The following is a 15,670-nucleotide window of genomic DNA, read 5'->3' on the forward strand; positions in this document are numbered from 1 at the left end:
CTTGGGTCACAGCTGTGTAAGCAAGTGCATGCAGATAATAAAGAATGGCTGCATGTGTGGTAATTTTAAATGGAAAATTATTATCATAATGAAAATATTTGGTCATCTGTGTAATTAATATCCTCTTTGTATGCTTTATGAATCAATAATTATTAAGCGTGCCGAAGTGAATAAAGTTTTCGATTTCTTTTTACACAGACAAAGATTCGCCAGCACGTAATTTAATTAAGATCTTGGTCATTTGTTTTGCTATAAATCTTCAGATTGTTATCTCTCTTTGATACTGACTTTATTGAGTCTAAATGCGAATGAATCAGTCACGTTAATTTCGAACGAGAGAGGTTTATGGTTCTTTTTATTTGCGGAATTGGTTTAATCAACAAATAAGCAGGTAGCCTATCTCTTGTAACAATAATTACAATCGGTAAAGAATCGCGTGAATAAGCATGCCATAGTAAAAAGAAATGTGCACACAACAAGTACTTATATCCAGGGATAGGGCAGGTGATGATCGTATTCTTTTGTTTCCAGAAGAGAAAGAGAAGACAGATCTGGAAGAGAGCGGGCGGCTGCGTTGCGAGACGTTCGACATCGAGCGCGTGCTGCTCAACGGCGCGCACCTCATGGGCTCCGAGGGCCACGAGTACGACATGGACGAGGAGGCCATGTCTGCTGCCGGTGAGTGCTGTCCTGCAGCGGACAAGAGAAGCAGAGGACAGATCTGGAGAGAGCGGGCGGCTGCGCTGCGAGACGTTCGACATCGATCGTACTGTCTGAGCATGTCTGCTGCTGGTGACTGCTTCGTAACCTTCCTAGCATAGCCAAGAACTATACAGCAGAGTACTAAAGGATCACTCTTTCTATAGATGAAGGCCGATTAATTGAAAAATATGCTAAATCGCTCGTTTTAACCAAAGGACATCCACTGTGGGACAAAGGTTAAAGGGAATTGGGGGAGGCCCAATGATTTCCATAACGAGCGGTCCACATCCAGGGGTTTCTCGCGCTCATTGATAATGTTTGTACTTTGTATGGCTAATAATGTCTAATGAATTCATGCTTCGACGCTGACGTCTTTATTTTTTGCGCCACAATAAAAACAAAACTCATTCGTTATAATTAGAACATTCGGCTCCTGAAACCATTAAAGTTGTCGAAACAAAGTTTTGGGGTTTGCAAAAATTTTTTTGTTGAAATAATTGAAAGGCTTCCAGCCAAGACCAGACAAAAGAAGCTATGGTTAAAAATAAATACGTTAAAATCTTGTCAAAAAAATTCATCAACCTTCACATTTTGTTGTATACTTGATAGGTGCTTACTACTGAGTTCTTGTGACATCACGGGGGTATTATACATTAAGTACTGTTTAAATGTTAAATGATATAATATTTGATTGAAAAAGCAGAAAAGCAAAGTAATTGTTCACTGGTTTTTAATTCGTTTTCGTCATAAAGACGTCATAATTATCGTCAGTCGTACTGTTTACGTATCTATGGACGTAGCGGTATATCTACTTAGGTAAACACTGCTGTATGATTAGTAGTTGTAAAATAGGTGTTATTTTGTAAGTAAAATGCATGCGTCAAATATTTCGTGACACCTAAAGTAGCCAAAAAGTTCGCAATACGTCTTCGTTGTCTTTGTTAAAATCGGAATGTACCTAACTACATAATCGTCACAATGTAATGAAACTTTTTGCATCTTTGACGTCTTCTTTAACCACTGTTTTTGTTTACACGGCAGACTTAAATGAGCGGATCCTGAAGCAACGTCAGCAGTTGAACGCTCGCCTTGGCTTGGACATAGCGGCGAACCTTGGGGTAGACCTGGCCTCCGTCTACAGCAACGAGGACCTGTGCCCTACGAGGCAGCAAACTATTAAGACTGAAATTCCCAGGGTAAGTTAAACCTTACAGTAGAAAACTTTCGATTTCCATGATAATTATGGGCGCCTTCAACGCGTGAGAAAGCGCTGCAGTGCCACTTTGTCATGGTGTCACTTTGGTAATGAGGGTTTTCGCGATTGAAAAATCCGCCAGATGGCAATACGTAGACGCGAGGTCCAAATGTTGCATGATTGGTTATTTTTGACATGACATTGACAGATATGTCAAAATCCACCAATCACGCAGCAGTCAGACCCCACATCCACGTCCCGCCATCTGGCGGATTTTTCAATCGCGAAAACCCTCAGTGGTAGTGGCGCTGCTCAATATAACACAATAATTTCTTACACCTTATTTAGTTCAACACTAATTACTGTTTTAATATGATCACAATCAACGTGCCGCATTGTTGTACCTTATCCTTAAAAATCACATACAAGGAAAAATAAATAAATGAAGTAAATACAAGGAAAAAGGTACTTTAATCCAATTCCGTTAGTACCTACTTTCATTAAAATAGGCACTAATGTTGTCTGACCTATATTTTTCCTGATTGACAAATAGATTTATTGCTAATGTAATGGATGCCAAGCCCATTTCTCTTCATTACTTTGCTTAATGGATCTTGCTAATCAATATAGTGCGGGAATGGATTCCTTCTGACGTGAATGAGTCACTTAGATTACGAGTATATCATATTATTTGAACAGTATTGATTATAGTTTTCTCGAATCGTTCTTTTAGCTAGCTACAACTCGCCATATTTTTCATTGTATCACAATGTTAATATTTGCGATTATTTTAGAATAGTTGTTCATAACATAAGCTTGTATTGTGTTTCGTGTGGTTTATCCAATGTTATGAGATCGCTCACGGTAAACATTCCATTGTTTTCCTATGTTGCTACTTTTATTTACTATTTGTGGTTAATTTATAGCAATGTTACCAGGTTATACAAATAAGAAACTAATGGGTGAAATGTATGCTAATTTAAACGTGTTTGTAGTTTGTTAATTATTATGTAAGTGCCTATTTACAAGCTTTATATTGACTTCACTTGTTAGTATGTGTGGGACAAATCTTGCAACTGAATTTAAGACCAGTTCTCCTCAACCGATTGAGCTGAAATTTGGTATACTTATGTAAGTACGATGACAATGCAATATTATGGTACCATTGAGCTGGTCTGATGATGGAGTCGGGAGGTGGCCATAGGAACTCCTAAACAAAACGGCGGAAACTCATCGAGTTTGGGTTCGTTGGATTTGTCTTTTCGAGCACTTTAGTGTTAGATAATGTCCAGGGTCCTGAGATTAAGATATAACTAAAAAGTGTAAAATAAAATAATAATAAAAATAAACTTTTTTAAAAACAAGCTTTTATTCTGAATTTCGAAAGCTTGTAGCGCAAACAGAGAAAAAGAGGAATAAATTCCATGCGCGATACAAGCTTTCGAAATTCAGAATAAAAGCTTGTTTTTAAAAAAGTTTATTTTTATTATTATTTTTTAACGTCTGGTGGCAATTTTTAGACAGCCATTGTCATATTCATTCAGTTAATTTTTTAATTATTATTTCACAAATTACATTACTAATAGTACCCTTAGCCCAGTGTTTTTCAACCTGTGGGTCGCGAGAGGTCGTAAAAACTACCTCAGTAAAAAAACAGTAAAAATTTTAAGATAGATTTATCCGAAATCTAATAATGCAAATGCATAAATGTTTTATGGATTAGGTATTCGGTCTCTACAACATCTTTGTAACATTATACAATGCATGAAAAAAAGCGAACGGGTCGCAAAATATTTTTCACACTAGGGGGGTCATGTCATGAAAAAGGTTGAAAAACACTGCCTTAGTGTGACTTGATGGGGCTTTTTTCCTAACGAGTCACAGTGTTACACGATTGATTCGGTGTGACTGGTTGGTAACAAGAGATCTGAAGCCCCTTTTCTTTTCTAGAGGCCAGTTCAAGAGCTAGTCCCTATAGCGTCATCGAAGCCACTCAGCTCGCGAGAGATGAACCTCGCCAAGCGAAAAGCTCGGGCTGCGTTCAGCAAACAAAAGTCGCGGGACTGCAGCGAGGAAGGCCCGTCCGCACCCCCCACTCCGCCTATAGAACCTGATCGGAAGAAGATCAAGTTGGAACCACTGGATGAGTTTGCTGGTAAGGAAATTACACTGATTTTAAAGGTTACCATTCGTCGGGAAATGTACCCACTGGCTGGAGACGACCATCAGTGGGTTATGAGGGTCTCTCCCATCTAAAAGGGCGGGGCTTACTTCCGACGACGGTATTCAGTCCATGGAGCCCAATGGAACGGAGCCTTGAGTTATTACTTATTGTTCTAACTTGGACATTCGTCTGCTGCTCTGCTCCGTTCCATTTAACTTTCCCCCGGGACAAACTTGACCTTCATTGGTTGGGTTTTTATGGCGGTCAAGCTGTAGATCCTGGCTACACAGGAGTTGCAGTGGTGGGAACGAGAGGTGGGAATAGTCCCGATTGCTCTGCTCCGACTCAGGCTATGGCTCGCCGAGCTTGAGCTGAATACATTGGTTTAGGATTGTGTTCAACGCAATAGTCAAGCGCGGCAGCGGTCAATAAGGATCGAATTAGAGACTGAAACATAAAATAACTGAATAATAAGATCAATTATGGCTTATCTCCTAATCTTATTAATGCATTCTGGTAACTTGTGTAATAAAAAAGATCAATAAACAGACACGCGTAAGCGCCACCCACACTATGCCTACATTAAACTCCATAGCAGTCTATCATGGTGTGACGTTAATGTAACTAAGTGTAAATTACGCGTGGGATCAAACAGCCTTGATATTTCACCGCGCTTTTACCACGAGGATGTTTGCAATATAACTAATTGAATGGAATGGGTGCTGATAATTTTTATCTTTATATTTTTAACAGTAAATCGATCACCATATAACCTAATTATTAAATGTGCATGTACCAAGGAACAATAAAGTACAAAAAATAAGTTAGTGAGTTTATTTGTTGAAAGCTATTTCTAGAACTACCGAACTAATTTAGAAAATTGCATTATTGCTTATAGTGACATAGGCATTATCTTTCTAACAGACCGAATTTCACGCCGGAAAATAATTAATATAAGATAACTAAGATAAGATATTATCGTCTTCCAGCCCTAGCGTGGGCAGGCCTCCTACTAGGTGGACCGACGATCTCGTAAAGGTCGCGGGAAGAGCCTGGATGCGGGCAGCGCAGGACCGTGCATTGTGGAAAACCTTGGAGGAGGCCTTTGTCCAGCAGTGGACGTCATTTGGCTGAAACGAACGAACGAAGATATTATCTTCTTTTAGCCTTTAATTTCGTCTCTAATCTTCCATTATTTTGGTCACAGTGGAAAACAGTAGTCCAGTGCCAGACTGCACAGGCGTATGGGGGGAGTCAGTGCGATGGCCTCTCGAGTGGTGGTGCTCAGCGCTTCAAGCGCAGCTATTCAGTGCTGCTTGGGAATCGAGGCACGGGGCGGCCAGCGCTTTGAGAGAGCTGCTGCGAGCGAGGATAGTGGCTTCAGCGGGCATACAGGCCGACGTGTCGAAAGAACAGGTGAGTTGTCAAAATGGAAATTCAAACAAGAATCAGTACAGCTTATGCTTGATGTCGCGCGCATACGTGGTAAGGGGTAAGTATCACTTTTAGTAATAGAGTTAAGGCGGCGGTAGTCGACGCAAAAACGATACGTACCATCCTTCTTTGGTACTAGGAGAGCTGGTGAGGCCCACGCTGATTCGCACTCTTCGATCACCCCATCCTTCAACATCTTTTCGATTTCCGCCTCCATTACTGACCGCTTAGCGGGTGTGATGCGGTATTGCGACACGGCGATAGGCAAGTGATCGCCTGTATCGATGTGGTGCTCGGCGAAGCGAGTGGCCTAGCGCTTCAAGCGCAACTGTTCTATGCGAGAACGAACGATGAAACTGCTGCTAGTAAATTAGTTTCAACCGACGCAGAAATCACGAATAAAAAAGACATTTGTTAACCCTATCGTTGTCGATCAATACAAGATTAAGTTCTGATCTTACGCATGTTAGTTTTACCAGAACATTATCTTTTCATCCCTCACTCAATATTATAACTTTTGTTACAGATGGACGATGCCCACCAAGAATGGTTAGAAGACATGGCGCTGCGGTTGCTGTGTGTCTTAGCTCTAGATAGGTTCGGTGATTTTGTTTCTGATCAGGTGAGCCTCCCTTACAAATACAGGTAAAAATGTATGATTTTTCCGTTAACTCGCGAGTGTAACTAGTATTCCGATTTTACCATTTTCATCATCAGTACATCATCATCTCAGCCATAGGACGTCCACTGCTGAACATAGGCCTCTCCCAATGCTTTCCATGCTGCCCGGTTGGTTCACCATTTTACCTTGCTCTAAATAAATGACAGAAAGCACTTATCAGTCAAGAGTATGCAAGACGTCAGTGTGATGACTGTGAACAAATATAAATCTTTGCTTGTGTTAATCGCATCAACTGTCACTGAGCGTATTCACGAGTTCAGAATCTTATTCTTTACCATCAAGCCAAGACTGTAAATGCATGACTGCAAATCAAATAAATGAATAAACTTCACTCCCTTACAGGTAGTAGCACCAGTGCGTGAAACATGCGCGCAGACGCTAGGCGTAGCGTTCGCGCAGATGAGGCCAGACCGCGTGCGCAAAGTCGCTGGCTTGCTGACAATACTAGCTAGGCAGTCGCAGTGGGAAGCCAGGCACGGAGCGTTGTTGGGCTTCAAGTATCTGCTAGCTGCGAGACAGGTCAGATATTGTTATGTTTATACAGCAGTCTTAGGTTATGTAGCGCGCAGACGCTAGGCGTAGCGTTCGCGCAAATGTGACCAGATCGCAAGGCTGGCTTACTGACTGTAATCGCGAGTTATACCATGAAAGAACACAAAAGATTTTGATAAACAAAACAGGAAACGGAAAGGTAAAGAGCCCTGTTAAATGTGCCGTTATGTTGCAAATCCATTTAATTTATCAGATTATCAGCTCGTCACAAACAACATCACCATCATCAGGTTACGCATCTGGAAACTACTGTTAATTTAATCCTCGGTAAAGTCCGGTCGCCGAGCGACTGCGACGGGCGACCGCAGTGATAAGGATGGGTAGCTTGGGGTCATTGGACGAAATTCGACGTGCTCGGCGACCGGGCTTTAGTTATAAACCCAATAGCAACTGTGTATGTATTTGTATCCTCTTCTGATGCAGGAGGCAGGCGTAGAATGCGGCGCAGTGGAACAACTCGTGTCTGGTCTCGAAGACGTAGCTGAAGACGTGTCGGCGGCCGCGGCCAGTGCGCTTGCTGCCCAGGCGTCTGCTGCCGCGCCGCACGCACCAAGACTTGCTGCGCGATTGTGGACCTTATTGCAAATGCAAGACGACCTAGCTGCGCCAGCAAATGCCTATCTGGCGCTGTTAGCCGCGCTGTGCTCGCTGCCTGAAGCCGCTAGTTTATTACAGTGAGTATTTTGACTCTATTGAATGCCTCGCTGCGCAAGCGCACGCAATAAGACTCGCTGCGCGATTGTGGACCCTATTGCAGATGCAAGACGACCTAGCTGCGCCAGCAAACGCCTATTTAGCGCTGCTAGCCGCGCTGTGCTCGCTACCTGAAGCCGCTAGTTTATTACAGTGAGTATATTGACTATAGAAGGCCTCGTCACGTAGGCGTCCGCCGCCGCGCCGCACGCGCCACGACTTGCTGCGCGATTGTGGACCCTATTGCAGATGCAAGACGACCTAGCTGCGCCAGCAAACGGCTATTTAGCGCTGCTAGCCGCGCTGTGCTCGCTGCCTGAAGCCGCTAGTTTATTACAGTGAGTATACTGACTAAGTAACTATAGATCGCTTTGCCGCACGCGCCGAGACTTGCTGCGCGATTGTGGACCCTATTGCAGATGCAAGACGACCTAGCTGCGCCAGCAAATGCGTATCTAGCGCTGCTGGCCGCGCTGTGCTCGCTACCTGAAGCCGCTAGTTTATTACAGTGAGTATATTGACTCTATAGACTGCATTTCTGTGCAAGCGTTCGCAGTCGCGTTGCATACGCCACGACTTGCTGCGCGATTGTAGACCTTAAGACGACCTAGCTGCGCCAGGCAATGACTGCTCGCACACTCACTGCGGCCGACCGTCGCACAGTCGTGACAGCAATATAATTACGCGCGAGCGATAAGGATGGGTAGCTTGGGGTCATTGGACGAAATTCTACGTGCTCGGCGACCGGACTTTAGCGCTGCTCTAGCCGCGCTGTGCTCGCTTGTCTACTACTGTAAGTAAAGTGTTTTTGACAGCTTATGCTGTAATGTGTTACGTAAATCACGTTTTTTGAGTTAGAACCAAAATTGTGTTTTTAAATCGTTACAAGTTTCTTTATGTCTCTTAACGCACACAGACTGTTGTTAATGGCACCGACAGAAAATAAATTGATCCGTTTTTCCACAGCCCCATTGATCTCTCGGACGTGCTCCCCCGCCTATGGCCGTACCTCGACCACTCGACGAGCTCGGTTCGCAAAGCAGCCCTCCAAACCCTCAGGACTCTCACCAGACCTCTCATCACGAGTGCGCCGAAAAACAACGGCGTCGAAAATGGCGGCGAAAACGTGCCCAACGGAGACTGTAACCCAGACCGGTTCCTAATGTGGACGCCGGAATTATTGCAAGAGGCTATGAGACACGTGTACCAAAGGATACTGTTCGAACATGTCCATGAAATACAAGAAATTGCGATACAGGTCAGTGAATTGTTTTATACTGAGTTTCTTGCGCTGCTTCTTCTCAGCACTGGCCCATTTATTTTCCTGAAGCAGTGGTAGGGTTAACACTGGGACGTGTAGAAGTGCTTTTTAAAAGCTTGTTTGCAAAAATAAATGAGTTTTATGAGAGTTTTTAAAGGATATCCTAATTTCTTTTATGCTATTAATAAAATTCTTAGGACTTGAACAATTTCTTTTTTATGTATTTATTAATAGCATAACCTGCGCAACGCGCTACAATTCATCCTTTTGTTCTTTATGTGCTCGTCGCACAGCGCTGCAGTGGCATTCAAATACGTGCGTGTATGCTTATTTGCATTTGTTGAATCCAGGGCGTATCCACGCCTCCATGGACACACAGTATACCTTGGGGCGCGTTGGAGTCTTTACCGGATAGGCCATTTTCCTGGGTAAAAAAGTAGCCTAGAAGTTTCCTAGGTTTTTCACTTACCATATTGCTTGGCAGGTGTGGGAGAACTTCCTTCAGCACGCGTCACTCGGAGTGATCCTGGTGGCAGCGTGCCCCGTGCTGGCCACGTGGCTGTGCCTCGCCATGCAGCCGGCGCGCCTGCCCGCCGAGCCCGGCCTGCTGCTGCAGCCGCCGTCTAAGGTACGAAGGCTCCCTCCAGCACGCGTCACTCGGAGTGATCCTGGTGGCAGCGTGCCCCGTGCTGGCCACGTGGCTGTGCCTCGCCATGCAGCCGGCGCGCCTGCCCGCCGAGCCCGGCCTGCTGCTGCAGCCGCCGTCTAAGGTACGAAGGCTCCCTCCAGCACGCGTCACTCGGAGTGATCCTGGTGGCAGCGTGCCCCGTGCTGGCCACGTGGCTGTGCCTCGCCATGCAGCCGGCGCGCCTGCCCGCCGAGCCCGGCCTGCTGCTGCAGCCGCCGTCTAAGGTACGAAGGCTCCCTCCAGCACGCGTCACTCGGAGTGATCCTGGTGGCAGCGTGCCCCGTGCTGGCCACGTGGCTGTGCCTCGCCATGCAGCCGGCGCGCCTGCCCGCCGAGCCCGGCCTGCTGCTGCAGCCGCCGTCTAAGGTACGAAGGCTCCCTCCAGCACGCGTCACTCGGAGTGATCCTGGTGGCAGCGTGCCCCGTGCTGGCCACGTGGCTGTGCCTCGCCATGCAGCCGGCGCGCCTGCCCGCCGAGCCCGGCCTGCTGCTGCAGCCGCCGTCTAAGGTACGAAGGCTCCCTCCAGCACGCGTCACTCGGAGTGATCCTGGTGGCAGCGTGCCCCGTGCTGGCCACGTGGCTGTGCCTCGCCATGCAGCCGGCGCGCCTGCCCGCCGAGCCCGGCCTGCTGCTGCAGCCGCCGTCTAAGGTACGAAGGCTCCCTCCAGCACGCGTCACTCGGAGTGATCCTGGTGGCAGCGTGCCCCGTGCTGGCCACGTGGCTGTGCCTCGCCATGCAGCCGGCGCGCCTGCCCGCCGAGCCCGGCCTGCTGCTGCAGCCGCCGTCTAAGGTACGAAGGCTCCCTCCAGCACGCGTCACTCGGAGTGATCCTGGTGGCAGCGTGCCCCGTGCTGGCCACGTGGCTGTGCCTCGCCATGCAGCCGGCGCGCCTGCCCGCCGAGCCCGGCCTGCTGCTGCAGCCGCCGTCTAAGGTACGAAGGCTCCCTCCAGCACGCGTCATTCGGAGTGATCCTGGTGGCAGCGAAAAATTTTCAACTGAAACGGAACTGGACGCCGAACGAACATCAGCTGTTTTGACAAATCCGTATCGCGGTGTAGATTTGACAGCTAGTTCAAATGATGATGTAATGTAAACGGAGCTCCTCTGCACCTTTGAGTTAAAGCTGACAAAGCTACTTTTTCTCACACGCTAGTCAAATTCATCACGGGTATTTGCTGTGTCTTAGTAATCTTAGTTTAAATATTATGGTGTTCGGACTAATGAAAAGTGCATGTTGTTTTTTTTTTGTCTTTTATTGCGCGTGAACTTTACCGCGATACCGAATTGCACATCAGCTGGAATGAGAATGGAATGTAATTGGAGTGTAGACTAGAGATGAAACGCGAATGAATTGGAGACATCACAAATTAACGCAATCGCGGCGCTGGTGGCATGGGCCATTAGCCATTTTGGTCCACCACAAAATTAATGTATGATTTTCTTAAGCGGCAATAGCTGAACAGTGAAGCGCGGATTGGAACCCCGCCGCTGCTGAATTTTTGTGGTGAATCCACCGGTATAAAATTTGGTGTGAGATGTTGGAATTTCTGCCATGTAACGTTTTCTACTTTAGTTTCTGATAGCTACAAGCATAACCCAACAGGTTTCTAATGCAGCATTGTTAGATCTTTGACACCTGACGTAACAGCATAATCTGAGGTAAGTGTGCACATCTGAAGCATACTCTAAGATCTCCCGGTATTTTTGCGTGACAAAATCACACACACTAAAAACTTGGCATCAATATTCTATTCCACGTTACAGAATTATGTAACCTAAAGATAGTGTAATAAGATTCATTTTCCGTTCTTAGGAGCGGCGCACGCGCACCAGTTCGGTATCATCAGACAGCTCGCTGCCGCCGGAGCTGCGGCCGAACCAAAAGTGGTTTGTAGGCGGCAGCGAGTCGCAACCGGCGGCGATGCGCGACCGTAACGTGACGCGTGCGAGAGTCCTGGCTGCGCACGTCCTAGGTAAGAACTAAACGGCTATGTAATAAGGTTTAAATTCCAATGAAATTAATAATACATTTCGAACTCCTCCTATGTTCTTCTGATTAATTTCGTTGCGGGTCCAATGACAGTTTAACTTTCCCCCAGGACAAACTTTACATTCACTGGTTGAGTTTCGAGTCAAGCTGTAGATCCTGGCTACACAGGAGTTGCAGCGGTGGGAACGAGAATAGTCACAGCACAGTGGCGTCTTTAAAGTTGTCATTAAGTGCTATTTTGTAACTAAATTTTTAAGACTCCTGGCTACTGTGTACTTTGGCTCATACTCATCCATACAAACACGGGCACGTGAGAAGTATTATGGAGTAATATTTACTCTTTTTTGCAGGTTACCTGTCGTGTTACCTCGTTCAACCCGCACCTGGTATAGAGTACAAAGCAGAAGATGAGAGCCCAATAGACTGTTATGTTAAGGTAATTTTACCAAATAAACGTATACGCTTATTGATTGCTTATGAGGTGAAATTTTGATGTTTATTAGTATTTTTACACTAAGCGCTCCTGCACACGACGCCGCTACCGCGCCGCCGCCACGCCGCCACCGCGCCATCAAAGCATAACTTCGCTCGCGGCGCGGCGGCGGCGCGTATAAACAGTGCAAAGGCACGGCGACGGCGCGGCGGCGGCGCGGTAACGGCGTCGTGTGCAGGAGTGCTAACGATTAAACGTTCTCCAATTGTTTCTTTTTATACAGTAGAAGTTGGTTTTTATTTTTTGTTAATTGCAATGTGTAATGTAAGCAGTACTTCCGCGCAGGTTATGGTGGTGTACCTCCGCTCGGGCAGCGCGCTGCAGCGGCTGGTGGCCGGCCTCGTGGTGTCCATGTGGGCGCGCCACAGCCGCGCGAGACTTCAACATCAGGTAATTAACTGCCTTTTTCTGGGATGCGGATTTCAGCAAGCGTACGGATCTGCGGGGTCTACTCCGAAAAACATCATCCGAAGTTTCGAATGTTGCCATCCCTCTCACACAAAGAGATATGCCAGCATGAGTGACGGTGACAGATAGTCCTGAAACTACGTAAATAGCGTTGCAGAGTAGGCCCCCTGGGCCGCATTTGTGTAAAATCACGCTGCTGGTTGCACGCAGGACAGTATTTCGTATTTTCTGCCCGCAGCCAATCCACAGTTCTTTAGACACTCGGAGGATAGTAGAACCATCTATAAAATCGTACTCAATGTCAACATTAGAAACTCCCTAACAATATCAATATTTAATTAAAAATAACTTGAAAAAATCAAACTGCCTGAGGCGGGAATCGAATTTTTTCATGTTATTTATAAAGGACATTGTCAGAAACCGCCTTAGATTCCTGGGCACAGCAGTAAAGTATCAAAATTAATCTCTTACTTTTTGAATACTTAAATATTAATTAGATTGTAACGGACACTTGAGGATTAAAAAATGAAATAATAAAAGTATTTTATATGTATTCCATAATACTATGACGACATCCGGACATTTTAGGGCGTGGCCTGCTCCATATCCTATGAAGTTCCATAATTTGTGTCGATAAAATCTATGTAAAATCGGCACAAGGCAATGCCGTACTTCATTGTTAGGAATCCATGTAATAGTGATGTTGACTGCGGTCATCATAGACAATAAGATACCGATCTTGTAAATAAAATAAATCGTCCAAATTGCTACAGTATGACTAGATTTTAATTAAAAGTTAAAAATATATTGCACGATACTACAAGAAGCTATCTAATGTGTCCAACTGGTCGAAGGTCATGAATAAAATAAAAAGAATTGTGATCATAACACTGATATAGACAATGACAACAATATGGGATCATCTTTAATACATATATCTGTTACAGTTTCAAAATTCGATGAAAAATCCAATGCCGCTTAAAGTGAGAGAAATGTCTAAAGTTCTAAGAGAATTGAAAGTTTTATTCGCTCAAAATGCTTATAACAATAATTGGTAATACATTTCAAATATTAAGTACCTTTATAATGTATCGATAGAACCAAAATGATATCCTCTCAGCTTGGAAAGGGAAAACCCAGGATTGGGGGAGCGCTCCAGGCAATTTTTAGAACATTTCATAGGTGGTAGTAAATAATATTTATTTTATTATTAAAATTGAATATTTTGATATTGATAAAATTGAATATATATTTCGATTCAAATACCGAATATTTTTCAATCGATAATAATTATCGAGAATTGTTAATAATATTCAATTAAAAGTTGTTCAATCCCTAGTCATGCATAGACTAAGACGGTAACCATGGAGATAGTTAGTTTGGTAAGTCACGTGTTAAATGTCAAGAGTGGAAAGTAAACATAGGATTCATGTTATTTATTTACGTGCAAAATGTAAGTAAGTAAATCATAAAAGTGGAACGCCGAGCTATTTCCAAAACCCGTCCAATATTATAATACAATTTGGCTGCGACAACTACAATACAGAACATCTCCCAAATCGATGTGCATAAAATAATATAATACAATACTAGTAAGTAAGAGGTTATGATAACAATATTGCTATCAATAAGTTTATAGAATTGGTCCGCCAGGAATAATTGTTCTTATATAAAGATTTGTGTCATTTAGAACCTAGAAAGTATTATTTCGGCACTGTTGATCTAACGGCGAACAATGTATGGAGAACGAACATTGTCCTTTATAATTGATTTTGAGATACAACTTTTAACACTAAAAAGTGTAATAACTTTATGTCAATATTTATTCTCAGGGAGAACCGAGTGACTCCACGAACGAAGAAGAGAAAATGAGTAAACTCGCGCCGCCTTTACTGACGAGCACGCTTAGCGCGGCGCTCAACCAAGCTCTCTACTACGACGAGGTCGCTCTGACCTGCAATAGGTAAGAAGAAAGAAGAAGATAAATAGATTATAAGTAACTTGATTGTCAGGAAGAAGTATGAATGAATTTTAATTAAAAGTTTATTTATTAACCCAAATGAAGTCAGCTGTTTCATGCCTTGTAACGGCCTATACACACCACGTCTTATAATCACGCCGTCGACATGTACAATAAACGTGGTGTACACAGGCCCTCAGGTCCTTAGGAGAAGGAGGTGTCTGGAGGCGTAGAGTTTTTATGAATTCTAAATCTATTTATTTTTCTAGGATATTACAAGAGGCTCGTGATTTACACGCCATGATGAAGCATTACAAGCTGGCGGTGGACGGTGAAGAATTCAACAATATTCTGAGGCTAGAACAGGTACGTACGACATCAATATACTTATTTAATCAACTCATAAATAAGCGCACCCTTAATTGGTGATCTTTACTAGCTGTGCCCGTGATTTCGTACGCGTGAAAATCCGCGATGAAAGAAATAAAGCGCGCCAAAATTCAAAAGAAGTCACGTGACGTCAAGGCGTGCTTGAAAATGTAGCACTTTGTGACGTCACGCGAAACACATTTTTGGGGTACCAACCTTTCTTGTAATGAAATATAAAGCTTGGAACTAAGCTTTCAAATGGCAAGGTTCTGGAATGGAGGCCGCGTACCGGAAAACGCAGCGTGGGACGTCCATCTACAAGGTGGACCGACGACATCGTAAAGGTAGCAGGGAAGCGCTGGATGCAGGCCGCTACCAATCGATCAACGTGGAAAGCATTAGGGGAGGCCTATGTTCAGCAGTGGACGTCCTATGGCTGAAATGATGATGATGAAGATGAAGCTTTCAAATGATACTAATATTGGTGGGAAGTGGGGATGCATATACGCTTGAAAGCGATTTATTTGACGCCGAGTGTATTTATTAATTCCCAGGTGGTCAATCTAACGCAAGTGACGCAGCCGATGGTAGCGGCGATGAAGATCAAGCGAGTCGCGCAGACGCTTGAAGAGAGGCGGAAGAATCTACAGTCGTCCGTCAACCAGTGCTGCGCGGAACAAAACACGTTGAATGTGTCGTAAGTTTATGTTTTACTACTGTTTTTGTTGTTGTATTGGCTATGTGCACGATTACAGCGCCAACTAGCGTCCACAACTTTGTGGGCTCTGTCACATTGACATTTAGGTCGTCTATTTGTGAAAAAATATCGAAATGAAAAAATAACAAATATTTTCGACTAATAAATTGTTGTGATACCACGATTTGGGTGGAAAAAAGGTTTTGAAATCATTTTGGTCATTCAAATCAAATGAGGTAAGTCCAAAAAGTGTGTTTAATTTTGATTGTGTCAGGGTTTGTTTACTTAATTTATAGTTTTTTTTTTTTTTTTTTTTTAATTTATTTAAGGCAACATACAGTCATGTACAATCAATAGTACTACAGTTGTAGTTTTACAG

The 15,670-nt window shown here is 44.3% G+C and overlaps 1 protein-coding gene across 1 annotated transcript in view; it reads left to right on the plus strand.

The window, feature by feature from the left end:
• The window catches only part of LOC135074858 (TATA-binding protein-associated factor 172), a 94,006-nt gene that overhangs the window by 38,675 nt on the left and 39,661 nt on the right, over positions 1 to 15,670 (plus strand). Inside the window, exons 5-23 of the mRNA XM_063969239.1 lie at positions 532 to 678; positions 1,744 to 1,898; positions 3,848 to 4,052; positions 5,269 to 5,477; positions 6,022 to 6,117; positions 6,520 to 6,696; positions 7,153 to 7,403; positions 8,389 to 8,680; positions 9,168 to 9,311; positions 9,362 to 9,595; positions 9,646 to 9,879; positions 9,971 to 10,021; positions 10,072 to 10,305; positions 11,188 to 11,347; positions 11,715 to 11,800; positions 12,143 to 12,247; positions 14,098 to 14,228; positions 14,495 to 14,591; positions 15,149 to 15,291. Of these exons, the coding sequence (XP_063825309.1) occupies positions 532 to 678; positions 1,744 to 1,898; positions 3,848 to 4,052; positions 5,269 to 5,477; positions 6,022 to 6,117; positions 6,520 to 6,696; positions 7,153 to 7,403; positions 8,389 to 8,680; positions 9,168 to 9,311; positions 9,362 to 9,595; positions 9,646 to 9,879; positions 9,971 to 10,021; positions 10,072 to 10,305; positions 11,188 to 11,347; positions 11,715 to 11,800; positions 12,143 to 12,247; positions 14,098 to 14,228; positions 14,495 to 14,591; positions 15,149 to 15,291 (3,151 nt within the window). The remainder of the gene's footprint in view (positions 1 to 531; positions 679 to 1,743; positions 1,899 to 3,847; positions 4,053 to 5,268; positions 5,478 to 6,021; positions 6,118 to 6,519; positions 6,697 to 7,152; positions 7,404 to 8,388; positions 8,681 to 9,167; positions 9,312 to 9,361; positions 9,596 to 9,645; positions 9,880 to 9,970; positions 10,022 to 10,071; positions 10,306 to 11,187; positions 11,348 to 11,714; positions 11,801 to 12,142; positions 12,248 to 14,097; positions 14,229 to 14,494; positions 14,592 to 15,148; positions 15,292 to 15,670) is intronic.

The sequence above is a fragment of the Ostrinia nubilalis genome, chromosome 9 (genome assembly GCF_963855985.1).
Source record: "Ostrinia nubilalis chromosome 9, ilOstNubi1.1, whole genome shotgun sequence".
Taxonomy (NCBI): domain Eukaryota; kingdom Metazoa; phylum Arthropoda; class Insecta; order Lepidoptera; family Crambidae; genus Ostrinia; species Ostrinia nubilalis.